Source organism: Eretmochelys imbricata, chromosome 23, assembly GCF_965152235.1.
Source record: "Eretmochelys imbricata isolate rEreImb1 chromosome 23, rEreImb1.hap1, whole genome shotgun sequence".
In the NCBI taxonomy this organism is placed as follows: Eukaryota; Metazoa; Chordata; order Testudines; family Cheloniidae; genus Eretmochelys; species Eretmochelys imbricata.
In genome coordinates, this window is record NC_135594.1 from 9182541 (window position 1) to 9209932 (window position 27392).

Below are 27392 nucleotides of genomic sequence, written 5' to 3' on the forward strand. Positions count from 1 at the left end.
GCTCACTGGGTCCAGCTCAGCTCAGTCATTGGGTCTGGCTCAGCTTGTCTGTTCACTTGGTCACCGGATCTGGCTTGGCTCACACACTGGGTCCGACTTGCTTCGCTCATTGGTTGCTAGATCTGGCTTCGCCTGCACACTGGGTCAGTGGATCCAGACTGGCTCGCCCTCTAACTCATTGGTCACCAGGTCCCCCTGGGTCCAGCTTGGCTCACCCCCTCACTCAATAGCCACCAGGTCCGGCTTGGCTTGCAAGCCCGATCACGGGGTCTGGCTCGGCCCGCCCCCTCACTCACTGGTCAGTGGATTGGGGTCGGGCCACCTGCTGGGTCACTGAGTACAGCTCAGTTTGCTCCCTTCCCTCCTGGGTCACAGTCTGGCTCAGCCTGCCCCACGGCGCATCCATCCACAGAGACCCAGGCTGGCCTCTGGCTGGCTGGCGGCAGTTTGTGGGGAGGCCTCTGCAGCAGGCTGGGCAGGGCCGCTGGCCTGGTCATGGCTGCAGATCAGGCAAGAGGTGGGGGCAGTCCTGGCATCTTGTCCGAACGTGCAGGCCAGCATGGCAGGAGCCTGGCTTTGGGGGGGCCATTGCAAGAACCCTCATAGCAGTGCCATGGGTAGAGACCATGCCCAGGGATTGGTGCCCGTTTGGTGAGTGCCCCAGGAGGAGCCCCCATCCTTGCACACACCCCACTGTCCTCCTGCAGGACCCGGCCTCGGCCTCCTTGCGCCCCCTCACTGCGAGGCAGGCCCTATGCGGCCCGCTGGGCCGCACTTGCTGCCTTAGCAACGGTTGCTAGGTAGTGCCAGGGCGGGTGGGGGAAGAGTCGGAGGCGTGAGCTACGGCGCATGCGTACTGGGCAGGAGGAGCGAGGCCGCCGGTGCCTGCGCACTGGGCTGGGGTGAGAGGCTCTGAGACCGTGGAGCAGGTCCATTGCTCACAGCAGCGGGGGGATGGCGGGTTGTGGGAGGTTCTATTCTTGTGGGCTGCTGGGGAGCTCCATCGCATGTGCTGCAGGGGTCGCATTTTCTGGGGAGGAGGACTGTACCATTCTGTTCTTGGGGGGAGGAGGTGGTTGCAGGGGCGGGCAGTCCCATTTCTTTAATGGGGGAGGGGGGCAGTCCCATTCCCTTTAATGGGGGGAGGGGCCGTGGGGGCAGGGGTGGGCAGTCCCTTTCTCTTTCATGGGGGGAGGGACATATCTCCATTTTCTCTAGGGCAGTGGGGGCGGGAGCTCTCCCTGTGAGGGGGCTACTCTGCTCTGGCGGGGCAGCAGCAGGAGAGCAAAGATCTCATCAGTGGTGAGAGCTGCTTCTGCCCCACCTTGTTTCTCTGACCCCTCTGCCACCTGGGCCATGGGGCCCTTTCCCCTCTAGGGCGTGCTGGCTCCCACCTGGCCCCAGGGTGGGGAATGGCTGGCTCAGGGGGGCAGGGAATGGGACGTGGGGCCTTCCCCCTCTAGGGAGCTCCAGCTACCACCCAGCCCCCGGGTGGGGAATGGGACGTGGGGCCTTCCCCCTGTAGGGGGCTCCAGCTCCCACCCGGCCCCAGGGCGGGGAATGGCTGGCTTAGGGGGTAGAGAATGGGACGTGGGGCCTTTCCACTCTAGGGGGTGCTCTCTCTGCTCCTGCCTGGGAACACCCTGTGGATTCAGCCTCCTGGACCTGCCCAGCTCTTCTCTGTGCTGCAGTCGCTGAATGACTCTAGGGCAGTGATGGGTGGCACTGGCCTGGGGGCAGAGCTGGCTCAGCAGGGCCTGCTCTCAGTGCTGGGGGAGTGAGCCATTCGGAGCCTCACCAGGTCTGCAAGGGGAAAGAGAAAGCCCCAGCACTCAGCCTTGTCTCCTGCCTTGCAGGTGCTCTCACTCCTGCCAGACGTGATGCCCATGCTGGACCCTAGCCAGCTTGCCATCCGTGAGATGCAGGAAGATGAGGAGCAGATGGTCCTGGAGCTGCTAAAGGTCTGGGGAGGGGCCAGTCAGTGCCAGTCTGTCCAGCCTTGGAGCTGTCTGTCTGTCTGACCGTTCAAGCTCTAATGCTTTGCCTGCCTTTAGCACCTGCCCTGTGGGGATCTCAAAGCTAGTTAATGATCCTGCATGTCCCCCCGCCCCTAGCTCGGGGTGGGCAAACATTTTGGCCTGAGGGCCACGTCTGGGTAGGGAAATTGCATGCAGGGCCATGAATGTAGGGCTGGGGTTGGGGTTAGGGTGCAGGAGGGAGTGCTGACTGTGGGAGGGGGGTGTGGTGTTAAGGAAGGGGCTCAGGGCAAGGGGTTGGGGCAGAGGAGCAGTGCAGGGTGTACGAGGGGGCTCAGGGAAGGGGGTGCACAGTGCAGGAGGGGGTGCACAGTGCAGTGGTGCAGGGAGGGGTGTGGAGTGCGGGAGGGGGTTCAGGGTAGGGGGTTGGGGTGCAGGAGGGGTGCAGGGTGTGGCAGGGGGCTCGGGGTAGGAGCTTGGGGTGCACGGTACAGCAGGGGATTGGGGTGCAGGCAGCTCCAGGGTCGCAGCGGCACGCACCAGGGCCAGGGTAGGCTCCCTGCCTGCTGCCCTGGCCCCGGCCCCTGCGCCGCTCCGGGAAGTGGCCAGCACCACATCCCTGCGGCCCCTGGGGGAGCGGGGGCAGAGGGCTCCACGTGCTGCCCTTGCCTGTGGGTACCTCCCTCGAAGCTCCCATTGGCTGCGGTTCCCCATTCCTGGCACTATAAGGTGGGTAGAAAGTTGGCTAGATTGTCGGGCTCAACGGGTAGTGATCAATGGCTCCATGTCTAGTTGGCAGCCGGTGTCAAGTGGAGTGCCGCAAGGGTCGGTCCTGGGGCCGGTTTTGTTCAATATCTTCATAAACGATCTGGAGGAGGTGTGGATTGCACTCTCAGCAAATTTGCGGATGATACTAAACTGGGAGGAGTGGTAGATACGCTGGAGGGGAGGGATAGGATACAGAGGGACCTAGACAAATTGGAGGATTGGGCCAAAAGAAATCTGATGAGGTTCAATAAGGATAAGTGCAGGGTTCTGCACTTAGGACGGAAGAACCCAATGCACAGCTACAGACTAGGGACCGAATGGCTAGGCAGCAGTTCTGCGGAAAAGGACCTAGGGGTGACAGTGGACGAGAAGCTGGATATGAGTCAGCAGTGTGCCCTTGTTGCCAAGAAGGCCAATGGAATTTTGGGATGTATAAGTAGGGGCATTGCCAGCAGATCGAGGGACATGATCGTTCCCCTCTATTCGACATTGGTGAGGCCTCATCTGGAGTACTGTGTCCAGTTTTGGGCCCCACACTACGAGAAGGATGTGGATAAATTGGAGAGAGTCCAGCGAAGGGCAACAAAAATGATTAGGGGTCTGGAACACATGACTTATGAGGAGAGGCTGAGGGAACTGGGATTGTTTAGCCTGCAGAAGAGACGAATGAGGGGGGATTTGATAGCTGCTTTCAACTACCTGAGAGGTGGTTCCAGAGAGGATGGTTCTAGACTATTCTCAGTGGTAGAAGAGGACAGGACAAGGAGTAATGGTCTCAAGTTGCAGTGGGGGAGGTTTAGGTTGGATATTAGGAAAAGCTTTTTCACTAGGAGGGTGGTGAAACACTGGAATGCGTTACCTAGGGAGGTGGTAGAATCTCCTTCCTTAGAAGTTTTTAAGGTCAGGCTTGACAAAGCCCTGGCTGGGATGATTTAATTGGGGATTGGTCCTGCTTTGAGCAGGGGGTTGGACTAGGTGACCTCCTGAGGTCCCTTCCAACCCTGATATTCTATGATTCTATCATTCCCCTAGGGGCTGCAGGGATGTGATGCCGGCCGCTTCCCGGAGTGGTGCAGGGCCCAAAGCGCCACAGGGCTGCAATCCCGCAGGCTGGATTGACAGCCCTGAGGGGCCAGTTCTGGCCCACGGGCCGTAATTTGCCCACCCCGACCTAGCTTGTTGCAGCAGGTCAGTGAGAATACCATTATTCATGGAGGAAACTAAGCGTATGTCTACGCTACCCGCAGGGTTGGCGGGCAGCGATCGATCCAGCGGGGGTCGATTTATTGTGTCTAGTCTAGACGCGATAAATCGACCCCCGAGCGCTCTCCCCTCGACTCCTGTACTCCAGCTCCGTGAGAGGCGCAGGCAGAGTCGACGGGGGAGCGGCAGCAGTCGGCTCACTGCGGTGAAGACACCACGGTAAGTCGATCTAAGTTCGTCGACTTCAGCTATGTCATTCACATCGCTGAAGTTGCGTAACTTAGATCGATCCCTCCCTAGTGTAGACCAGACCTGAGGTGCAGAGAGCTGAGGCAACTGACCCTTGAAGTCACACAGGGTCAGTGCAAGACCTGCTCTTGACCTGCCATTTCCTGCTGTGAGCACTAAACCCTGTTGGCCTGCAAGATACAGAGCTAGAACCCTGCTCCTTTCCCTCTACCCCTGGCCTTTGTGCTCTGTGTGCAGTACCTGTGAGAAATGCATGGGATTGAGGCCCCGTGTCGCACCCTGCACTGCCCTCGATACCATCCCCTGTGGCTGTGGTGCCCCTTTCAGGTGGGGTCACATCCCTCAGGGAAAGCTGCTGACCGGGGCGAACCCAACATCACAGCCTGACCCTATGTTGCACTCTCTCCCTCCCCCCAACCTCCCTGCTTGTCCTGCCTATGCTGTCCTTGTGCCAGGCCCTGCTGACATGCCCTTTCCCCCCAGGATGGGTTCAAGGACACGGAGAACCGGCTGATCCTGTATGTCCTGACACGGCCCGTGGTGCTGCTGCTCCTGGCCGTGGTGAGCAGCGGCCTCCGCTTCCTGCTCAACTCCTTTGTAGCGGCGCTGCTGGGGCCCGTGCTCCTCACCATCCTGGCCCTCAAGCTGCTGCTGCGGCGCTCACCGGACCTTGGTGGCCTGGGCGCGTACTACCGCTCGGGGCAGCGTGGGCTCTGGGTGGCGGTGTACGGCGGCGACGACGTGTGTGGCTGCGTGGCGCTGCAGCCCCACCCGCAGGGGGCGACCCGCACAGCCGAACTGAGGCGCTTGGCCGTCAGCCGCTGGTACCGTCGCTCCGGCGTGGGGCGCCGCCTGCTGGCCTTCCTGGAGGCCCAGGCCCGGGCGCAGGGCTACGAACGCATGGTGCTCTACGCTGCCGTGGTCACCAAGGCTGCCATCAGCCTCTTTGAGAGCAGCGGCTACCGCCCCACCGGCGGGCGCCGCTGGCTGGGCTACACCATCCTGCAGGAGTTCAGCAAGGAGCTCTAGCAGCCCCTCCCTGCCCCCTGCCCTGCTGGGTCGGGGGAGCGGCTTGCAGAGAGCAATTCTGGCCAAGGGCTGGCGGGCCGTATCTGTCCTCATGCCCAGGAGTCCCTCTGCTCCATGGATGCCACCGAGGGACACAGGGTGGCGATGGCCGGGATGTGGGATTTAGGGTGTGACAATCCCGGACTTCACTCCCAGGACAGCAGTGCCACCTTGTCCTGGCCTGGAAACCACCTGTTCTGGATGAGTCCCTTGCTGGAGCTTCAGCAGGACAAGACCAGCCGGACCTGATTGTGACTGGGCGGGGGAGGGAGGAGGGTTAGCTCAGTGGTTTGCGCATTGGCCTGCTAAACCCAGGGTTTTGAGTTCAATCCTTGAGGGGGCCTTTTAGGGATCGGGGGGAAAATTGGGGATTGGTCCTGCTTTGAGCAGGGGGTTGGACTACATGACCTCCTGAGGTCCCTTCCAACCCTGATATTCTACGATAGGAGATCACAGCCCCGATTGTGACTGTGGTGGGTGGGGATCACAGGCTCTATGGTGACTGCTCTGGGGAAAGAAATATAGGGTGGGCGACCCTGACATGGAGCGGAGCAAAAGGGAACTTGAGCTTGGAGACTGGGGATGTCCTGCTCTTGGGGTGGAGGTGCAGGTGTTGCCTCAGGGGTGGGTGGGACCCCAACATTAGAGCAGGGCTGTGGAGGAGTGTCTCTCTCCTGCCCCAGAGTGGGCTCTCCCCAGCACCAGCTTGGCTGCGTGATGGAGTCATTTGGCCATGGTTTGCCATGGGCAAATTCCCAGGCCTGGGCCTGGCTGAGGATCGCATTGCTGCAGCCAGGAGAATGGGGACTCTGGAGCTGTCAGTTGCCCCCGCAGTCTGGCAGCTGCTGTCCAAGCACCCAGAGCTCACACTGCCCCACCCGGGGCCATGGGACCTTGCTGCAGTCACACAGGCTGCCAGCTGTCAGTGGGTACATGTATGTTCGAGCATGTGTGTGAATAAATCTTGCCATTGTAGATACAGCAGCTCCATCTATCTCCTACCCCGATGGGCCTGAGGCAGCTCCCCAGGCAGAGGCCAGCCAGCAGGAACACACAGCAAGGGGATCCACTCAGCCCAGGGGGGTCGTCAGGAGAGTCACTGCCAGGAAAGGCCAATGGGAGCTGTCTCTCGATCTCCAGACATGTTCTTACAACAGCAAATATCCCTCCTCCCATCTTAGTGTGCATGGTGGGCCAGCGCTGATGGCCAGGGGAGAACGCCCCCTACTGAGCACCCCATTTTCTGCAGCACAAGCCCCCTAGCGCTGCCCTGGGGCATTGGGGCTAGCACTGACTGTGTGGGGAGAGAGCCCCTGCCTGCTCCTTGCAGCCGCTTGCCTGTTCCTTGGCAGTCTCCCATCCACGTCGGGTCAGGCAGCTGCTGTTTAGCGGGATGTTTGGTCGTATGACAACACAGGTTGCTATGGTTGCCAGTACCCTGGAAACACAGCCCTCAGCAGCGACTGCCCTGCGGTGCAGCTGGCTGGGCAGGGGCAGTGCCTGGCATGGGGTGCCAGGTGGCCAGGGTCCCCTGTTTACAGGCAGGGTCCCAGAGGCCTGGGCTGCGCTGTGCCTCTACCCCCGGCACTGCTGGCTGCAGGCCAGCCTGGCTCGCACAGCACTGACTCAGTCTTTCTATGACTCGCCCCTGGCTGGGACTGTGAGGCCCGGACATCCCCAGGGCTGTGGGGGGAGATGAGAGCCAGCCAGGCCAGGGCCCCCGTGGCAGGACAGGACCCCTCCCCCTGTCCCCTCACACCCTTTGGTCCGGACATGGCACAGCACACAGGGCGTGAGGCCAGCCTGGCAGCTGGAATCACAGGAGGACGTGTCAGTGTGTGCACACAAGTATGTCGGTGTGTGTATATGTGTGAATGACTGACTGTGTGTGTGTGTTGGCATGTGTACGAATTGACAATGCATGTGTCAGTGTGTGTGCACATGTATGTCAGCACCTGTGTGTGTCTGTGCGTGTGCATCCCTTTGCATGAATAGTTGCACACGCATGGGCGGGCATGTAGGGATGGCTGGGTGTGTGTGTGGCCCTGGGTGTTGGTTTGTGCTGCACACACAGGCATGAGCCCAGCTGTTGCAGCTGTTTCTGTTGCAGCTCATTAACCCATTGCCTGCCAGTGGCCTGGCTGGAGGATGCTGCTCTCTGTCCTGGGACATGTGGCTGGCAGGGCTCGCCCAATCCAGCATCCCTGGTGTCATGCTTGCCTACTCCTGTACACAGGGTTCCCTGCCACCCCTGGCTTCCCAGGCTCCGAGGTCACCACCCTGAGCTGTGGGCGTTGCAAGGCTCCCTCCTTAGAAATTGTGGCCAGGCTGAGTCATCCCCTGGCCTGGCCAGTCCTGCTCCATGAAACACCCCTTCCTGACACTGTGCAGACCTGGCCCCAGGGCTTGCTCCCCACCAGCCACCATGCGGCTGCCCCTGCTCCTCCTTGGTGAGTACCAGCCGCTTTGGGGGCGAGGCTCAGGCACTGGGGAAGCCCAGCCCCTTCCTAGCCCCAGGGTCCCACCTCAGGCACTGTCAGAACTCCCGGATGCTGAGGGCTGCAGGGGACACAGTGCTGGGCAGAGGCCACTGAGCATTGGGAAGCTGGTGCTGAATGCTGGGCAGGGGGCGGCAAGCAGGGGGCACTGGGCAGTGGGTGCTGAGCTCTGGGCAGGGGATACTCAGTTTCAAAACCGCAGGCAGGGAGATCAAGGTGCCTGCACTCCAGGGCTCGCTCCTTTCACAGGCATTTGCAGTGTATATCTAAGTGCTGCTCACGCTGGTCATTCCCGGGTTGGGGGCTCAGACTGGCTGCTCCCCCACACCCAGCCAGGCCCCCCCACAGGACAGTCCTGACCCACTGGGCAGGAGATTAGCCATCTGCTGGGCCCTGCTCACCCGTTGCGCTCTTGTTTTTCAGTTGGGTTCCTGGAATTTCACTGCACAGGTAACTGCGTATTGTGGGTGTGTGTGCGCACCTGTGTGTGTCCCTGTGTATGTGTCCCTGTTGGCTCTGTGTGTGTGTATGCGTGTATCTGTTGTCCCTGTGTGTGCCCCTATGTATGGGTGTCCCTATCCCTGTGTGTGTCGGGGGGAGGCGGGGCACAGGACTACCTAGGACCTGCGTGAGCCTGGTGTGGACGCAGCTCATGGAGCAGTGCTTGGCCCAGCCCAGCTGAGCCACCTTGATGATGCAAGCTCTGTCCTGCAGGTACCACTCAGGGCTCTGCTGACAGAGCCATGTTGGGCAGGGGTGACACCTCTTCACACCCTGCCCAACAGCCATGCCAGCAAACTCTGCGCGTAGGCCTGGCCAGTGTATCCCTAGCCGTGTGTGTGTTCACCCCTGCCTGTCTCACCCTGGCACTGTCTGTGGGGGTCCCCTCTCTGCCTCCAGCTCTTGCTGGCTCTAGGGTTTCTGATGTGATGGGGATGGGACTGGGCAACCACAACTCCAGCCCATGTGAGGCAGGGGTATGAAGGATCGCAGTGCAGTGAAAGGGTTGCAGTGGGGTGAAAGGTTGCAGGGGGTGTGAAGTGTTGCAGTGGGGTGGAGGCTCAAAGGGGTTGAAGGTTCACAGGTGAGTGAAGGATCATGGGGGTGGGCTCAGTGGGGCGGAGTGGCCCAAGGGGTGATGGGCACAGGGAGGAACAGCCCCATTATGGGGTGGGAGCCTGGGAGGGAAGGACTATATGGGGTAGGAGTTTCCTGTGGGGAGGGGCCCTCAGGGTGGAGGGGCCCTCGAGGGAAGGGGCCTATTGGGGTGGGGCTAGAGGAGAGCAGTCCCGTGGAGCAGATAGGACTGTGGGGGGATGGGGTCCTGGGAGGAAGGAGTGGTGCAATGGGGCCCTGGGGGTGGGGATAAGGCCCCGCGGGGCTGTGTGGAGAGGGGAGGGCCCTATGGGTCAGAGGGGCCATGAGAGAGGGGCTGTGGGTCTGACAGGCTGTGCCATCCCTGCAGGCCCATTCCTGGTGCGTCTGGCTGGGGGCCCCAGTGAGTGCGTGGGGCGTGTGGAGATCAACTACAAGGGCCGCTGGGGCTCGGTGTGTGACGACGAGTGGGACCTGGCCGACGCAGCCGTGGTGTGCAGGCAGCTGGGCTGCGGCACCGCGCTCTCCGCCCCGGTGGGCGCCTGGTTTGGGGAGGGCACGGGCCCCATCTGGCTCAATGAGGTGCGGTGCCAGGGCTCAGAGCAACATCTGCGCCACTGCCGTCACCGGGGCTGGCGCCAGCATGTCTGCAGCCACGAGGAGGACGCCAGCGCTGTGTGCTCAGGTGGGGCCAGCCGGAGCATGTGAGGTGGCAGCTGGGAAAACCACACAGCTGTGCCAGGCCGCACCCAGCTCTGGGACAACTATTGGGATCAGGTCCCATGAGCCATTCCCCACCCCCTGAGCCAGCTGGTTCCCGCCTGGGGCCAGAATGGAGCGGACCCCCCTAGAGGTCCCCATGTCCCGTTCCCCGCCCCCTCAGCCAGCCAGTGCCTGCCTGGGGCCGGATGGAAGCCGGCGCCCCATAGAGGGGACAGGCCCCGTGTCCCATTCCCCACCCCCTGAGCCAGCTGGTCCCCGCCTGGGGCCAGAGCTGAGCGGATGCCCCTAGAAGGCCCCATGTGCTATTCCCCGCCCCTTGAGCCAGCCAGTCCCCGCCTTGGGCCGGAGCGGAGCGAATGCCCCTAGAAGGCCCTGTGTCCCACTACAGCATGGTGTGGCTGGGGCTCTGGGTATGGCGCAGGTGATATGGCCTGTTCCATTTCAGTGCCCATTGTGGCTGGCACCGATCCTTCCAGGGCCCAAAGGCCACACTCTCCCTGTGGCCGTGTCTATGTGTCCCTGTCTGACCCTGCTGTGCCCACAGCTCACCGCTTCCTGCCCATCATCACCACTGAGCCCTCGGTGCAGCCGGCCCTTGGGGACCACAGCCCCCCAGCACAGAGCACTGCCAGGCCAGCTTCCACCACGCCAGAGCACAGTGAGTATGAGACAAACCAATTCCCCCCCTAGCAGACCCCCAATGACCCTCCCACTCCTTGGCACATGCCTCCCTCCATTCTATCTCCCCAGCATCCTGGGGCTTCATCCCAGGGGAAGTGGAATTGCTCATTTATGAGCATTGATTGGAGCTAGCTGCTATTACTGACCCCTGATGGGATAAGCCGCAGAACTGGAATGTTAAAATCAAGGATTAGAGCCTAGGTAGGAAGCCTCAAGTGGGCAAACGGGGAGGGAGGGCACCCGACCTTAAAAGTGGCATTGCTTCTTTCTGAGTCACTTCTCTACCATGTGTGGAAGAACAGCTGTATCCTGGGGGACTTCAATTCTTTTCAATTCCAAGGCAGAAGGGGCCATTGTGGTAATGTCTAGTCTGACCTCCTGCATAACACAGGCCCGAGAACATCCCCCAAGTAATTCCTAGAGCAGAGCTTTGAGAAAACCCTCCAATTGGAGTGACCTACCCTGGAGATCTCACACTGCCAGGATCAAACTGTCGTAGGAATTTCAGAATATTGTAGGTTTCAGAGTAGCAGTCGTGTTAGTCTGTATTTGTAAAAAGGAAAGGAGTATTTGTGGCACCTTAGAGACGAACAAATTTATTTGAGCATAAGCTTTCGTGAGCTACAGCTCACTTCATCGGATACATTCCGATGAAGTGAGCTGTAGCTCACGAAAGCTTATGCTCAAATAAATTTGTTCATCTCTAAGGTGCCACAAATACTCCTTTTCTTTTTGAGAATATAGTAGGTGACAGTTTCCTAACCCAGAGAGTGCTGCAGCCAACACAGGGGAATTTTACACTTGAGCTTGTCTATAAACTGTTACCCGCACGCTCTAGGACACCCCACCTTTACCCTACCATGGGCTCAAGACATAACCCGGTTGATTTAGTTCCTAGGGCAATGGGCAAAAGGCACCTACCCGTACCCAGTTCTTAGGGCTCAGGGCCCCCACCCCCATTCTTAGGGCTCAGGAAGTAATCAGCGGGTTTGCGGGGCCTGTTTACCAGTGAAAGAGCCTTATACAGTAATATCCTTAACTTCTATTTATTAACAGGTTTCAGAGTAACAGCCGTGTTAGTCTGTATTCGCAAAAAGAAAAGGAGTACTTGTGGCACCTTAGAGACTAACCAATTTATTTGAGCATGAGCTTTCGTGAGCTACAGCTCACTTCATCAGATCCATGCATCCGATGAAGTGAGCTGTAGCTCACGGAAGCTCATGCTCAAATAAATTGGTTAGTCTCTAAGGTGCCACAAGTACTCCTTTTCTATTTATTAACACTTACCAACACAGAATACATAGGCTAAGCATACAATGCTGACCACTCCCAATAAGGCAGACGAAATTTTCCTGATGTCCAGTCAGGATCAGGTCATCCAGGGCTCTAGCTTCCAGGACGGTGTGGTTGGCAGGGTGTTGAGGTTTGGCAACTCTGATCTTGAGCTTTGTCCTGGAGTTAGGTTCTAAAGAACTTCCTTTTGGAGTTGGGACCCCAATTTATATAGTTAAACTTGAGTCCTGCTTAGCTATACCTTAATCAATTGTTTTAAACTAAAGTACTACAAAACAGTATTTTTCACAATCCTAGCCCATTACAAAACAATTCTTTAACCAATCATTCCCCACCACCTTAATTGATTTAAATCTTGCAAAATGGGTTATGCAACAGACAGAAGCAATCAAAGAACCAGACAGAGACCATACAGATGAACATGAGAGAAGTGGGGACCAAAAAGGCAAAACAATAAAGAAGTAGATTTCACACCCAGTGGCAAGTGGTTCCTTGCCAGACAGAATGCTATCAAACAAAGTTTTCTTTAAACATTTCTTTATCTGGTGATTGTGGGTACCATTAGGACAGGAGCACCTCTTTAACAGCCCGATATTGCTTTGCTTTGATATAATTTAGAGGGAATGTGAGGATGTGACTTTCTGCTTCTTATCTCATGGCTAAGGCTGTGAGTCTGTCATGGATTCCGTGACTTCTGAATTTGCTGGTGCGGGCTGAGGGGCTGCCCGAGCCTGGCAGCCCCTGGGCCAGCAGCAGCAGTTTGGGCGTGTGGGAGGGGGTGCTTACCTTGGGGTGGGGGGCGCCCTGGCTTCCACTGGCTTGGGCCCCCTGCAGCTCCCAGTTAGTGGGAGCTGTGGCAGCCAGCACTTGTGGTGGGAGCAGTGGAGCCCCTGCCCTGGCCTGCCTCTGCTGCTTAGGAGCTGAAGGGTTGTGGAGCCAGGTAGGAAGCCTCTGCCAGCCCCACCGATCACCCCCACCCCAGAACCAGCAGGGGTCCCGGGCCACCTCCCCCAGCACCCACGGTGCCCCCGGACTTCCTCCGCCCGTCCGCTCCAAGCAGCTTCCCTGCCCAAGTGTTAGTCAGGGCGGGTATCTTTAGTAAAAGCCATGGACAGGTCACGGGCCCGTGAATTTTTGCAAAACAGGAACTGATCAGAGAACTAACAATGAATGGCAGCTTAGGTTCAAGGGTCACGGAGCCCCAGGATTGGTACTACACCCCAGTGTTTAAACAGGCTCTTGGAGGAACCTCTCAGTGTGCCAGACCCCACAAGGGGTCTCACTCTTCTGCCAGGCCATGGGGCCTCACTGCCCCCGAGACTGAGCTTTCTGGGCTCTTGCCTCCTGCTTTGCCCCACGAGCTCTGCCCAGCATGTGAAACTGAGCCATACTCCGGGGAGAGCCTTGTCTGTGTGAAGGGATTCATGCACCTCAGCCAGTATTTACAGTGATACCTGGCGGCGTTTTCAAAGCAGTCGGGTTTGTTCGCCCGTGGCATGCAGCACAGGGAGTCCTTAGGGCAGCGCAGAGAGAGGAAGGGTCAAGCAGAGCTCATTCTGGTCAGCCCCGAACCCAGTCGAACGGGAGCAAACCCCATCTTCAGATTCTGTTCCTTAGTCAGTTGCCAGGTGAGAACCCCCAAGCTTCTGCCAGAGCCTACAATTATCCTCTGCTGGTCACCTCCCAGTCCTCTGTCTCCAGGCAGGGCCATGTTGAATTCACAGCTGCACCTGCTAGAGCAGGGGTGGGCAAACTTTTTGGTCCAAGGGCCACATCTGGGTGGGGAAATTGTATGCAGGGCCATGAATGTAGGGCTGGGGTGGGGGTTGGGATGCGGGAGGGAGTGTGGGGTGCAGGAGGGGGTGTGGAGTGCAGGAGGGGTCTCAGGGCAAGGGGTTGAGGTGCAGGAGGGATGCGGGTTGAAGGAGGGGACTCAGGGCAGGGGGCTGGGGAGCAGGAGGGGAATAGCAGGGGGCTCAAGGCAAGGGGTAAGGGGGCCTCAGGGCAGGGGGTTGGGGTGTGGGGTGCAGGAGGGGTTCAGGGTGTAGGCTCCGGCCCAATGTCGCTTACCTCGAGCAATGCTGGGGTGGCAGCGGCGCACAGTGGGGCTAAGGCAGGCTCCCTGCCTGCCCTGGCCCTGCACCACTCCCAGAAGTGGCCAGCATGTCTGGCAGTGGCTCCTGGGGGTGGGTGGGGTGGGGCAGGCGGCTCCGCCGTGTGCTGCCCTTGCCTTCGTGTACCACCCCCGGAGCTCCCATTGGCCATGGTTCCCCATTCCCAGCCAATGGGAGCTGTGGAGGGCAATGCCTGCAGGCGAGGGCAGCGCACTGAACCCTCTGCCCCCTCACCCCCAGGGGCTGCAGGGATGTGGTGCCAGCTGCTTCTGGGAGCGGCGCGAGGCCAGGGCAGGCAGGGAGCCTGCCTTAGCCCTGCTGCGCCATGGGGCTGGCAATCCTGACGGGCCGGATCTGGCCCGCGGGCCATAGTTTTCCCTCCCCTGTGCTAGCGCGACCCATGGTGGAGTATCCATTGGTCACTCCTTGGAGCTTCCATTGTTCCTCTGGACCCTTGTTGCTCTAGGTCTGTTTCAACCAGTTCCGTAATGAACCATTTGTTCCACCCAGACAATGAGATGACACACACTCCTGTGTGTTCTGCACTATTCCAGCAGTAGTGCTATCCCACTGCGTAGCAATGCAAACTACAGAGGGAAACTGAGGTGCACATAGGATTCATAAAAATGTTACCAAAAATTCCCACTTTGTCACAAGTGAGCATGACCTGATCATATTTATAATGTTCAAAAAGGAGAAACTCCAGTCCAGCAATCTGTATACTTGATGCTTTAGAAGGGACAATTTCACAAAGCTGAAAATAATTATGAGCCAAATCATCTGGGAGGAAGAATTTAATCAGAAAAATGTGTATGAGAATTGGGAATAGTTTGAGAATTAGATGCTCCAAAAGCCACAATTCCACAACTGAGGAAGAAGGCCTTGCTGGTTAAAAAAACTGATCTGACTGAAAGGAGGAGCGAAAGCAGTGATAAAAATAAAAACAAATATATATAACAAATGGAAGAAAAAAGGAAGTTGGCAGTAATGAATATAAATCAGAAGCTAGAAATTGTATAAAATTGATTAGGGAAGACTTTTAAGTGAAGTAGTAACGAAAAGAATCCTGACCATGGTATTGATGCGTTACTAGATGAAAATGGTAGAATTATCAATAATAATGCAGAAAAGGCAGATGTGTTCAATAATTATTTCTGTTCTGTATATGGGAAGAAAACAGATGATGCAGTCTCATCATAGAACGATGATAACACTCTTCTTACTCCACTAATATCTGGAGGATATGAAATAGAAGCTACTAAAGTTAGAAATGTTTTTAAATCAGCAGGTCCAGATGACTTCCATCAAAGAGTTTTAAAAGAGCTGCCTGAGGGACTCACTGGACCATTACTGTTGATTTTCATTCAGTCTTGGAGCATTGCAGTAGTTCCAGAGGACTAGAAGAAAGCTAACATTGTGCTAATATTTAAAAAGGGTAAACAGGATCACCCAGGTAATTATAGGCTTGTCAGCCTGACATCAATCCTAGGCAAGATAATGGAGCAGATGACATGGGACTTGACTAATAAGGTATTAAAGTAGAGTAATGTAAATATTGCAGATCAACATGGGTTTATGTAAAATAGATCCTGTCAAATTAACTTGATATCTTTTTTGATGGGATGACAAGTTTGGTTGATAAAGGTAATAGTGTTAATGTAATATACTTAGACTTCTCTGAGGCATTTGACTTAGCACTGCATGACCACCACTCCCAAGAGGAGGAGACGGGTGGTGGTGATCGGGGACTCCCTCCTCAGGTGGGCAGAGTCATCCATCTGCCAACCAGACTGAGAGACTCGAGAAGTGTGCTGCTTGCCAGGAGCTAGAATTCAGGATGTGATGGAGTGTCTGCCGAGACTCAGCCCTCGGACCGCTACCCCTTCCTACTTCCCCACGTGGGCACCAATGATACTGCCAAGAATGACCTTGAGTGGGTCACTGCAGACTTTCAACTAGGTTCGCCAGGGGACGGTGACCTAAGCCCTGAGGTAAGTGGGGAAGTGGGATATCGGGAGAAAACACAAGGAGGAGGGTGCAACAGGGGCAGCCTCCTGATTCATACTGAGAAAATAGGGCAAGCGGCTAGTTATCTTAGGTGCCTGTACACGAACGCAAGAAGCCTGGGAAACAAGCAGAAAGAATTGGAAGTCCTGGCACAGTCAAAGAACTATGATGTCATTGGAATAATAGAGACTTGGTGGGGTAGCTCACGTGACTGGAGCACTGTCATGGATGGGTATAAACTGTTCAGGAAGGACAGGCAGGGAGAAAAGGTGGAAACATTGCACTATATATAAGAGAGCAGTATGATTGCTCAGAGCTCCAGCATGAAACTGGAGAAAAGCCTGTTGAGAGTCTTTGGGTTAAGTTTAAAACCAAGAGCAACAAGGATGATGTCGTGGTGGGTGTGTGCTATAGACCACCGGACCAGGAGGATGAGGTGGACGAGGCTTTCTTTGGACAATTAATTGAAGTTTCCAGAACACAGGCCCTGGTTCTCATGGGGGACTTCAATCACCCTGACATCTGCTGGGAGAGCAATACAGCGGTGCACAGACAATCCAGGAAGTTTTTGGAGAGTGTTGGGGACAACTTCCTGGTGCAAGTGCTGGAGGAACCAACTAGGGGCCGTGCTCCTCTTGACCTGCTGCTCACAAACAGGGAAGAATTGGTAGGGGAAGTAGAAGTGGGTGGCAACCTGGGCAGCGGTGACCATGAGATAGTGAAGTTTAGGATCCTCACAAAAGGAAGAAAGGACAGTAATAAAATACGGACCCTGGACTTCAGAAAAGCAGACTTTGACTCCCTCAGGGAACTGATGGGCAGGATCCCCTGGGAGGCTAATATGATGAGGAAAGGAGCCCAGGAAAGCTGGCTGTATTTTAAAGAAGCCTTATTTAGGGCGCAGGAACAAACCATCCTGATGTGCAGAAAGAATAGCAAATATGGCAGGCGACCAGCTTGGCTTAACAGTGAACTCTTTGGTGAGCTTAAACACAAAAAGGAAGCTTACAAGAAGTGGAAACTTGGACAGATGACTAGGGAGGAGTATAAAAATGTTGCTCGAGCATGCAGGGGTGTAATCAGGAAGGCCAAAGCACAACTGGAGTTGCAGCTAGCAAGGGATGTGAAGGGTAACAAGAAGGGTTTCTACCTGTATGTTAGAAACAAGAAAAAGGTCAGGGAAAGTGTCGGATCCTTAATGAATGGGGGAGGCAACCTAGTGACAGAGGGTGTGGAAAAAGCTGAAGTACTCAATGCTATTTTTGCCTCCATGTTCACAGACAAGGTCAGCTCCCAGACTGCTGTCCTGGGCAGCATGGTATGGGGAGGAGGTGAGCAGCTGTGAGTGGTGAAAGAACAGGTTAAGGACTATTTAGAAAAGCTGGACATGCACAAGCCCATGGGTCCAGATCTAATGTATCCAAGGGTGCTGAGGGACTTGGCTGATGTGATTGCAGAGCCATTGGCCATTATCTTTGAAAACTCATGGTGATCAGGGGAGGTGCCGTACAATTGGAAAAAGGCAAATGTAGTGCCCATCTTTAAAAAAGGGAAGGAGGAGAACCCGGGGAACTACAGACCGGTCAGTCTCACCTTAGTCCCTGGAAAAATCATGGAGCAGGTCCTCAAGGAAACCATTTTGAAGTACTTGGAGGAGAGAAAGGTGATCAGGAACAGTCAACATGGATTCACAAAGGGCAAGTCATGTCTGACCAACCTGATTGCCTTCTATAATGAGTTAACTGGCTCTGTGGATATGGAGAAAGCAGTGGACATGATATATCTGGACTTTAGCGAAGCTTTTGATACGGTCTCCCACATTATCTTGCCAGCAAGTTACAAAAGTATGGACTGGATGAATGGACTATAAGGTGGATAGAACGCTGGCTAGATTTTCGGGCTCAATGGGTAGCGATCAATGGCTCGATGTCTAGTTGGCAGCCGGTATTAAGCAGAGTGCCCCAGGGGTCGGTCCTGAGGCCAGTTTTGTTCAACATCTTTATTAATGATCTGGAGGGTGGGATGGATTGCACCCTCAGCAAGTTCGCAGATGACACTAAGCTGTGGGGAGAGGTAGATATGCTGGAGGGTAGGGATAGGGTCCAGAGTGACCTAGACAAATTGGAGGACTGGGCCAAAAGAAATCTGATGAGGTTCAACAAGGACAAGTGCAAAGTCCTGCACTTAGACAGAAGAATCCCATGCACCGCTACAGGCTGAGGGCCGACTGGCTAAGCAGCACTTCTGCAGAAAAGGACCTGGGGATTACAGTGGATTAGAAGCTGGATATGAGTCAACAGTGTGCCCTTGTTGCCAAGAAGGATAAAGGCATATTGGGCTGTATTAGTAGGAGCATTGCCAGCAGATCGAGGGAAGTGATTATTCCCCTCTATTCGGCACTGATGAGGCCACATCTGGAGTACTGCATCCAGTTTTGGGCCCCCCACTACAGAAAGGATGTGGACAAATTGGAGAGAGTCCAGTGGAAGGCAGCGAAAATTATTAGGGGGCTGGGGCACATGACTTATGAGGAGAGGCTGAGGGAACTGGGCTTGTTTAGTCTGCAGAAGAGAAGAGTGAGGGGGGATTTCATAGCAGCCTTCAACTACCTGAAAGGGGTTTCCAAAGAGGATGGAGCGCAGCTTTTCTCAGTGGTGGCAGATGACAGAACAAGGAGCAATGGTCTCAAGTTGCAATGGGGGAAGTCTAGGTTGGATATTAGCAAACACTATTGCACTAGGAGGGTGGTGAAGCACTGGAATGGGTTACCTAGGGAGGTGGTGGAATCTCCATCCTTACAGGTTTTTAAGGCCTGTCTTGACAAAGCCCTGCCTGGGATTATTTAGTTGGACTTGGTCCTGCTTTGAGCAGGGGGTTGGACTAGATGACCTCCTGAGGTCTCTTCCAATCCTAATCTATGATTCTATGACCAACTAGAATGAAACAAAACAATATAAAATTAACACGGCACACATTAAATGGATTAAAAACTGGCTAGCTGATAGGTCTCAAAATGTAACTGTAAAAAGGGAATCATCAACGAGCAGCAGTGTTTCTAGCAGGATCCCACTAGGGTCAGGTCTTGACCCTATGCTCCTTAACATTTTTATCAATGACTTGGAAGAAAACATAAAATTGTCACTGATAAAGTTTGCAAATGACACATATATTGGGGGAGTGGTAAATAATGAAGGGGACAGGTCATGGACACAGAGCGATCTGGATCAGTTGATAAAGTGGGTGCAAGCAACAATATGTGTTTTAATATGGCTGAATGTAAATGTATTCATCTAGGAACAAAAAATGCAGGCCATGCTTACATGGTGAACTCTCTCCTGGGAAGCAGTGACTCTGAAAAAGATTTGGGGATCGTGGTGGATAATTGGCTGAACATGAGCTTCCAGTGTGAAGCTGTGACCAAAAGGGCTAATGAGATGCTGGGATGGAGGGGAATCTCAGGTAGAAGTAGAAAGGCATTTTTACCTCTATACTTGGCACTGATGTAACCACTTCTGTGATCAACCAGTTCTGGTGCCCACAATTCAAGAAGGATAGTGATAAATTGGAGTGGGGTCAAAGAAGAGCCACAACAATGATTAAAGGGTTAGGAAACCTGCCTCAGAGTGACAGACTCAAGGAGCTCGTTCTATTTAGCTTCACAAAGAGAAGGTTAAGGGAGGATGATCACAGACTATAGATATCTACGTGGGGAACAAATATTTAATAATGGGCTCTTCAGTCTAGAGAGGAAGGTCTAACACGATCCAGTGGCTGGAAGTTGAAGCTGGACAAATTCAGACTGGAACTAAGATGTACATTTTTAACAGTGAGAGTAATGAAGCGTTGGAACAATTTACCATGGGTTGTTGTGGATTTTCCATCATGGACAATTTTTGACTCAAGATTGGGTGTTTTTGTAAACAATATGCTCGAGGAATTATTCTGGGGATGTTCTCTGGCCTGTGCTATTCAGGAGGTCAGACTAGATGATGAAAGGGGTCCCTTCTGGCCTTGGGATCTATGAATCTACAAGCTTCCCCTTCTGTCCGCTCTGATGTCACCAAGCATGCCAGAGCCATGACCCTGTCAGAGACTTGCCCCCACCCATCAGCCTGGGCAGTGGGGCTCCCTTCCCTTGGAAAGACCCCCCCATGCCCCAGCCTGGCCTGTGGCGCCCCTTCCTCTACAGAGAGCCCCCAGCCTCTTAGTCTGGCCTATGGGCCCCTCTGTGATCCCCATCCCCTGGTGACCTATTATCTGCCCTGCAGGCGGCGCCCCCCTGCGGCTCGTGGGGGGCCCCCACAGCTGCGCGGGGCGTCTGGAGGTGCTTCACGGGAGCCAGTGGGGCTCGGTGTGTGATGACGGCTGGGGGCTGCTGGAGGGTGCCGTGGTGTGCCGGGAGCTGGGCTGTGGCGCAGTGCAGGCTGCCCCCGGGGGGGCGCATTTTGGGACTGGCACCGGCCCCATCTGGCTGGATGATGTGGGCTGCAGTGGGAAGGAGATGTCCCTGCAGCAGTGCCGGGCACAGCCCTGGGGGCGAACCAACTGCCAGCACGATGAGGATGCCAGCGTCATCTGCACAGGTACCCCTCCGAGCTATCCCCGCAGGAGCTGCCTACCCGCCTAGGACCAACTACCCCCTAGAGCTACCCCTCCCCCAGAGTTACCTCCCCCAGAACTACCTTCCCCCCCAGAGCTACCTCTCCCCTGACAAACTATTCCCCAGAACTGCCTCCCCCACAGAGCTACCTCCCCAGCGACTTGCTACGCCTCCCCCAGAGCTACCTCCCCTACAACCCGACGAAGTATTCCCTGGAACTACCTCCCCTACAGAGCTACCCCCCACCCAGAACTATCTACTTCCCCAGAGTTACCTCCCCCCAGAACTACCTACCACCCTGACAAACTACTCCCCAGAGCTACCTACCCCCCAATAAACTATTCACCAAAACTACCTCTACCCCAGAGCTACCTCCCCCTGACCTACTACACCCCAGAGCTACCCCTCCCCCAGAGCTACCCCCCAGAGCTACCCCTACCCCAGAGCTACCTACCCCCTGACAAACTACTCTCCAGAACTACCTACCTCCCCAGAGCTACCTCTCCCTGACCTACTACCCCACAGAGCTACCCCTCCCCCAGAGCTACCTCTCCCTGACCTACTACCCCCCAGAACTACCTACCCTTGACCTACTACCCCACAGAGCTACCCCTCCCCCAGAGCTACCTCCCCACCCAGAACTACCTACTTCCCAGAGCTACTTCTCCCCCAGGACCAACTATCCCACTGAGCTATTTTCCCCCCAAAGCTACCTCCGCCCCGAACTACTTACCTCACCAACCTACCTCCTACCCAGAGCTACTGACCCCCTCGACCAACTACCCCCCAGAGCTACCTTCCCCCCCCAAAAAAAAACTACCTACCTTAGAGCTATTTACCTCCCTGGGAACAACTATCTTTCAGAGCTCTTCCCCTCCCAGAACTAGCCCCCCAAGAACTACCTCCCCACCCCCCAAACTACCTACCTCCCAAAGCTACCTAGCCTTCTAGGACCAACTACCTCCCAGAGCAGTCTTCTCCCCAGAGCTATCTACCCCCTGACAAACTGCCCCCTCAGATCCCTGCTCTCTTCCCAAGGGGGCTGATCTCTGCTCTCTCCCCAGGGGGTGCTGTGCTGCGGCTGGTGGGTGGCGCTGGTTCCTGCTCTGGGCGGCTGGAGGTTTTCCACCAGGGCCGCTGGGGCACAGTGTGTGATGACATGTGGGCGCTGCCAGGTGCGGCTGTGGTGTGCCGGGAGCTCGGCTGCGGAAACCCACTCTCTGCTCCCAGGGGGGCCTTTTTTGGTGAGGGCAGCGGTCCCATCTGGCTGGACAACGTGCGATGCCAGGGCAATGAGTCGGCACTGAGCCGGTGTCGGGCTGCACCATGGGGCGTGCACGACTGCCAGCATGCGGAGGACGCTGGTGTGGTGTGTACAGGTAACGTGTGTGCGGGCGGAATCTCTCGTCTCTTGCACTGGGTTCTCACCTGCCGGCACCCAGATTTTAACTCTCTCGGTTTCTCTGCTGCTTCCATCAGCAGATGGCGCTGGTTTGTGGCACATTTCCTCCATGCTGCGCTGAGCCAGAGGGTTTGGTTCATTCTCATGTAAATCAGAATTAGCCTGACGGTTCATTGGGATCCCTCCGTTACGCAGTTTCTTTTAATATTCCAAAGTTATACCCTGGGTAGGAGCCAAGATCTGGCATTCTTCCCTTCCCCTCCCTGGGCTGGACCCCTCATCGCACTTCTAGAGCAGGACGCCCAGCTAGAAACAAAACCCTGGATCGGGCCTCTGAATGCAGGGCCCAGCCTGGATGTCCCTCTACTGAATGGAGAGCAAGAGGCACTTCGCTGCAGTGCAAACAGGAATCCATTCAGTGCAGTTCTCTGGCCTGAGAATGTGTGAAGGAACACAACCAAGGGTTTGCTCAAGGAGAGCTGTCGATGGGGTTCGTAAGGCACACAAAGGAACAGTGGCTAGTTGGGCGTGAGATATGTGTCTGTACGCTGGAGTTCAGCTAGTTTGCTCGCGAGGCCGTTCAGCTGTCTGGGCGCACAGTGAGCTCTTCCTAGATGGGTTTTTTTTACACTCCTCTCTAATGCTTGACTTACCCCTGGCAGCCGGGGCTCCCCCTGTGTGTTGAACCTTGGAGGGTCTCTGTAGTTGGACAGAGGGAGAGAAGCTCTGCTCCTAGGTGGCTGTCAGACTTGCTTGGTCACTGAGCAGGATGTAGATTTGCTTTAACCATCGCATCTCTTACTTCTGGGCTCATGGAAATTCCTTAGCCAATGTGTCTAAAAGGCGTGTAACCTGGGAAAAGTTACCACCTGGGAAAAGTTACCACCTCCCCACGTGCCTCCAAGAGGCAATGCTTCCCCCTCACAAACTCTTGAGTCTGCGTACAGTATAGAAGAGAAAACTTCTAAGAAAAGGCAAAAGGAACCCAGCATTAATTTGAGAAGACACCACAACAGTGACTCCCAAATAAGCAATCAGTAAGTAAAACACCCGCCCGGCAGTGTCCTTTGCCTCAGTTTCCCACATGGCAGTGTGAAAGTCCAATGGACAAGTGTCCCTTTAGTATGCCACTTCTCTCCCCCTGCGCTGCACCCCACTTGGTTGTCTGAGGTGGGCGAACTCCCAGAATTCGGGGGGCATTCACAGGGTTCAGCTCCTGCTCCTGAAGGGGGGTTGGGCAACACCTCTGTCACTGCTGCTTGCTGCAATGCCGTGGTCTGACGCCCCGTCCGCAGGGATTTCACTGGACAGCGAGGAGCCTAACTGCTGCAGCCTCTGCCGTGCTTTCACCACCCCACTGTCCCGACACCCGCGCCAAGGCTCATCCCCAGGTCCTGCTCTAGTGAGCGCTGAGCAGAAGCCAGGCCTCTCCATGGTGTCCACTCAGGGCTCTCTTTACACCCTGGAGAAGCATCAAACGGTAGCTAAAACGCTTTAACCCCCAGCTAGAAACCCCTATTCCGGCCCCTGTTGCTTTTCCCTGGGGTTTGGCATCTCTGTGCCTGCTTAGTGAGGAGATTAGGGAGACCCTCTCAGTCAGGGCAGGCTAAGTACAGGTCTGCTGCCCTTTACTCCTGCAATAAGGATAACAATAAGGTGCCCTGCATCCAAGACTACTTAACCCTTAACAGCCCAAATGGATCACTTTGGCCAGGCAGCTGTCTGCTGAGTGCCTAGGCAAAGGAGGCGGTGTCTATGCAAATACAGCCTGTTCCTCGCATCTTGTGTCACTAGAGGATAGGGCAGAGTTCAGTCAGATCCTGCTTGCCCACGGATTGTGGGCAAGTGATGGGATGAGCCAGGGCCATCTCGCAACCTTCTTCAGTACCCTCGCTAGGGGAACAGAGGGAGAGCACCTGATCAAAGGCACAGGGGAGCATATAGCTCTTACCAAGCTATTCTAGGCACGTTTAACCTCTGTACAACTTACTGTGTGCTCTGTGTGTGCACGTGTATGTGCATGCAGCGTGTGTGTGCAGTGTGCATTTTTGTGCAATGCAGTGTGTGTGCATACAGTGCATATGTGCAGTGCGGAGTGTGTGGGTACATTGTGTGTGCATACAGTGTGTGTGTGCATACAGTGTGTGTGTGCATACAGTGTGTGCAGTGTATGCATGTGCTTGCAGTGTACAATCTGTGTGCAGCAGTGTGTGTGTGCAATGTGCATGTGCGCAGTGCTGTCTGTGTGTGCAGTGTATGCATGTGTGTGCAGTGTGAATTGTGCATGGGCAGTGTGTATTTGCAGTGTGGGCAGCGTCCATGCAGTGTGTCTGTGTATAGCGTGCACAGTGTGTGTATATCTCTGGGAGTGTGTTTGTGCCAACCCCCTCAGGTTGCTAGGATCTCCTTGTCACGGAGTCCCCGGGCGATGCTCTGGAATTGCTCCCCATGAAGTCAGTCAGGACTCTGGGGAAGTCTCCTTTCTGTGAGCAGACTGTCTGCAGGGCAAACAGCTCACACAGCTTCCACCTTCCTGGGTCTGACCTCGGAGCATTCAGCATCCTCTGCTCCTCCGTGAGCTTCCCACAGCGAGTCCACCCAGGCAGGGTCTTGGGGAAGCCAGAGGGTCCTGCACCCCAACTTCGCAGTCAGACGTGACTCTTAGCCAGCCAGTAAAACAGAAGGTTTATTTGACGACAGGAACATGGTCTAACACAGAGCATGTAGGTGCAGAGAACAGGACCCCTCAGCTGGGTCCATTTTGGGGGGCAGTGAGCCAGACAACCACGTCTGTACTTCACTCCTCAGCCCCAGCCAGCCCCAAACTGAAACTCTCTCCAGCCCCTCCTCCTCTGGGCTTTGTCCCTTTCCCGGGCCAGGAGGTCACCGGATTCCTTTGTTCTCCAACCCTTTAACTCTCACCTTGCAGGGGGATAGGGCCCAGGCCATCAGCACCCAGGAAACAGGGTGTCAGCCATTCTCTGTGTCCAGACCCCTGCACACACCTGCCCTCTAGGGCTCTGCAATGATCATACACCCTTACCCCACCATCTAGATACTTAAGAACTGCATAGGGGAAACTGAGGCACTCCCACAATATTCAGAGGAAACATTAAGAACAGTCCCGCTTTGTCACACTCCTCCATCTCTTTCACAGACGAATTGGCCCATGTGAGGCAGCGCTTTGCCAAGCCCATGGCCCCACAGCCACGAATGCAGAAGCCACGAATGCAGAAGCCACGGACGCAGAAGTCACGGACACAGAAGCCCCGGCCCCGGCCCCGGCCCCGGCCCCCTTCAGCGGCACGGGAGGAGACACAGGCACCAGCCCAGGTATCCCCACAGGCAGTGCTACCAGGTGAGTGAGCAGTGGGACTACGCTCCCCAGCCAGCCCCCTGTTCCGGGCCAGCCAGTCATCAACCCACTCCCTAGTCCAGCCTCCAACCTGCCCCATCCCAACCCAAAGCCATCCCCCTGCTAGCTCCCAACCCATCTGTCCCTGATCCTCAGGATCCTGCATTAGACAGTCCCTTGAAGGAACCCATCAGTGTGCTAGACCTCCAAGGGGTCCCAATCTTCCTCCAGGATCAGCCACACCAGCCTCACCGCCTCCGAGACTGAATCTCTGGGGTCCAGCCCTTCTGCTCCACCCGGCGAGCTCTGCCCAGGGCGTCCAGCTGAGAGACTCCTGGGAGAGCCTGGGCCGCCCTGCAGGGATTCCTGCACCTCAGCCGGGATTGACAGTGACACCTGGCGTGGGGCAGGCCTTAGGGTAGCAGGACGTTGTCCAGAGTGGCCAAGCCAGGACTCTCTTGAAGGAACCGTGCCACCGTGGTGTCCTCTCAACCTGCTCTGCCCCAGAGCAGCTTCCCTCCCTGCCCCTGGCAGCCCTCCCTAGCCCAGTAAGGCACTGCCACGCCTGCCCATCAGAAACATAGTACTGGCAACTCCTGCCTTGGCACACTAGCCCTTAGTCCGGCCCCATCCTGCCCTCACCCGCCCAGCCAGCCCCCAGCCCCTCATTTGCCCCAAACTTCACCTGCCCAGCCAGCCCTCAGCTCCACATCTGCCCCCCATCCCGCCCCACCCGCCCAGCCAGCCCTCAGCCCCCCATCAGCCCCTCCAGTCCCCCCTCCAGTCCAGCCAGCCCACAGCTCCCCATCTGCTCCCCATCCCGCCCCACCCGCCCAGCCAGCCCTCAGCCCCCCCATATGCTCCTCATTCTACCCCTGCAGTCCAACCAGCCCTGTACTCCCCGCTGCCAGGCTGTCCCTCTGCTGCTGGCTGGGCTCCTGTTTCCCGTGTGCCTGGGGCAGGTCCGGCTGGTGAGGTATGAGGGAGGTCCTGGCTGGCGTGGGGTCCTGGCTGGCGTGGGGTGAGGGGGTCTGGCTGGTGGAGGGTAAGGGGGGTCCGGTGGCAGGGGGTCCTAGCTGGTGGAGGGTGAGGGGGTCTGGCTGGCGGGGGATGAGGGGGGTCCGGCTGGCAGGAGGTCCTGGCTGGCGGTGGGTGAGGGGGGTCCTGGCTGGTGGGGGGTGCTAAGCCAGCTGCTCTGTATTCCAGGGAAGTGGAAGCCGTTGTCTTTGCTGGAGGTCACCAGCCCCAGGGAGGCCGCCCAGCCAGAGGGGACCACGCGGGGCCCCCCGCCCTCAGGAGAGCCAGAGCTGCCCACTGCTGGACCCGCAGGTCAGTCTGGGAACCTGCAGCTCGAGCTGCCCAGCCATCCTCGCTGTACCCATCCTGCCCTGGCTCCGAGCGCTCCGCCCAGCAGAGCACCTGTTTTTTCCACTGCTGTCTGTCCAGATCTCCCCAGCACTTCTGCCTGAGAGACCCTCCCTGCCCCCCTCCCCCCGTAGGGGACGCCTGCAGCTCAAACGGCGCTGGCCTCACTGTCAAAGCGACGAGCCAGGGGCCAGCTAGTGCTGTGGGTGACGCCCTCTTGGGCTGGGCCTGAGCCCCCAGGGGCCACCAACCAGCCCCAGGGCAAAGAACCAGGCTGGGTTAGGCCCTCATCCTTGCTCTGCCCCTCTGCCCCCCAGTCCTCTGCCTGTCCTATCTCCCAGCCCCCTTCCCCATGGGCTGGGGCTAGGCAGTGGCTACCCACCTCCCTTGTAAAGTGCTGTGAGATGAGGGGTGGAGAGGGCAGAGTGGGGGAGCGGTGGTTTTATCGGGGTGTGCACATGGGGACGGACGGCTGGACAGATGGGGTGTATGGGGACTGAGGGTTAGTGTGTCAGATGCAACCTTCTGCAACCTTTACATTGAAATGTTCCCAGTTGCTATTAATATGAAGTTGTGAAGGATAAAGGTGCGATGAAACCCAGCTTAGCTTTCAGGGTCGAGCCTCTGGAGCGCTGACAAGCCGTGGTCAGTGAAAGGCCACAGTGCAGCACTTGGAGGGATAAAACCAAGCTTCGCTTAACTAATCATTTTCCTTTTCAATGATTGCCACGTAGGCAGCACAGCGGTTATACTCGCACCAAAGATGGATGGGTGTACCACGGACAGCAGAGTGAAGTGAACCGAGCGGTGCCCTTTGGATGTTAACTGCTATTCAGCAAAACTGTTTCTTTCATAGGCACCAGCTCCATGGGTGCTCCAGAGCTGGAGAACCCATGAAAAAATGTTAGTGGGTGCTTAGCACCCACCACAGCCAGCTCCCGCCCTTCCCCCACAGTGCCTCCCATCTGCTGGCGGCCCCACGGATCAACTCCTCC

General features: G+C 56.3%; 2 protein-coding genes across 4 annotated transcripts; both read left to right on the forward strand.

Moving 5' to 3' along the window:
• Positions 1 to 869: 869 nt before the first annotated feature.
• On the forward strand, positions 870 to 6228 carry NAT14 (N-acetyltransferase 14 (putative)). Of its 3 annotated transcripts, none has more exons than XM_077840126.1 (3): positions 870 to 902; positions 1857 to 1961; positions 4680 to 6228. In XM_077840126.1, exons 2-3 carry the CDS (start codon positions 1881 to 1883, stop codon positions 5223 to 5225), a joined length of 627 nt encoding a protein of 208 aa, XP_077696252.1. In that variant the 5' UTR covers positions 870 to 902; positions 1857 to 1880; the 3' UTR covers positions 5226 to 6228. The 3 variants fall into 3 exon arrangements, with proteins under 3 accessions (XP_077696252.1, XP_077696251.1, XP_077696250.1); XM_077840125.1 differs by having other exon boundaries at positions 876 to 929; XM_077840124.1 differs by lacking the exon at positions 870 to 902 and adding an exon at positions 1233 to 1302.
• A 1461-nt stretch (positions 6229 to 7689) lies between these two features.
• LOC144279299 (soluble scavenger receptor cysteine-rich domain-containing protein SSC5D-like) lies at positions 7690 to 26629 on the forward strand. Its single transcript, XM_077840779.1, has 9 exons — positions 7690 to 7714; positions 8186 to 8212; positions 9228 to 9542; positions 10125 to 10238; positions 19944 to 20270; positions 21340 to 21654; positions 24835 to 25035; positions 26239 to 26361; positions 26532 to 26629. Exons 1-9 carry the CDS (start codon positions 7690 to 7692, stop codon positions 26627 to 26629), a joined length of 1545 nt encoding a protein of 514 aa, XP_077696905.1.
• Positions 26630 to 27392: the final 763 nt, after the last annotated feature.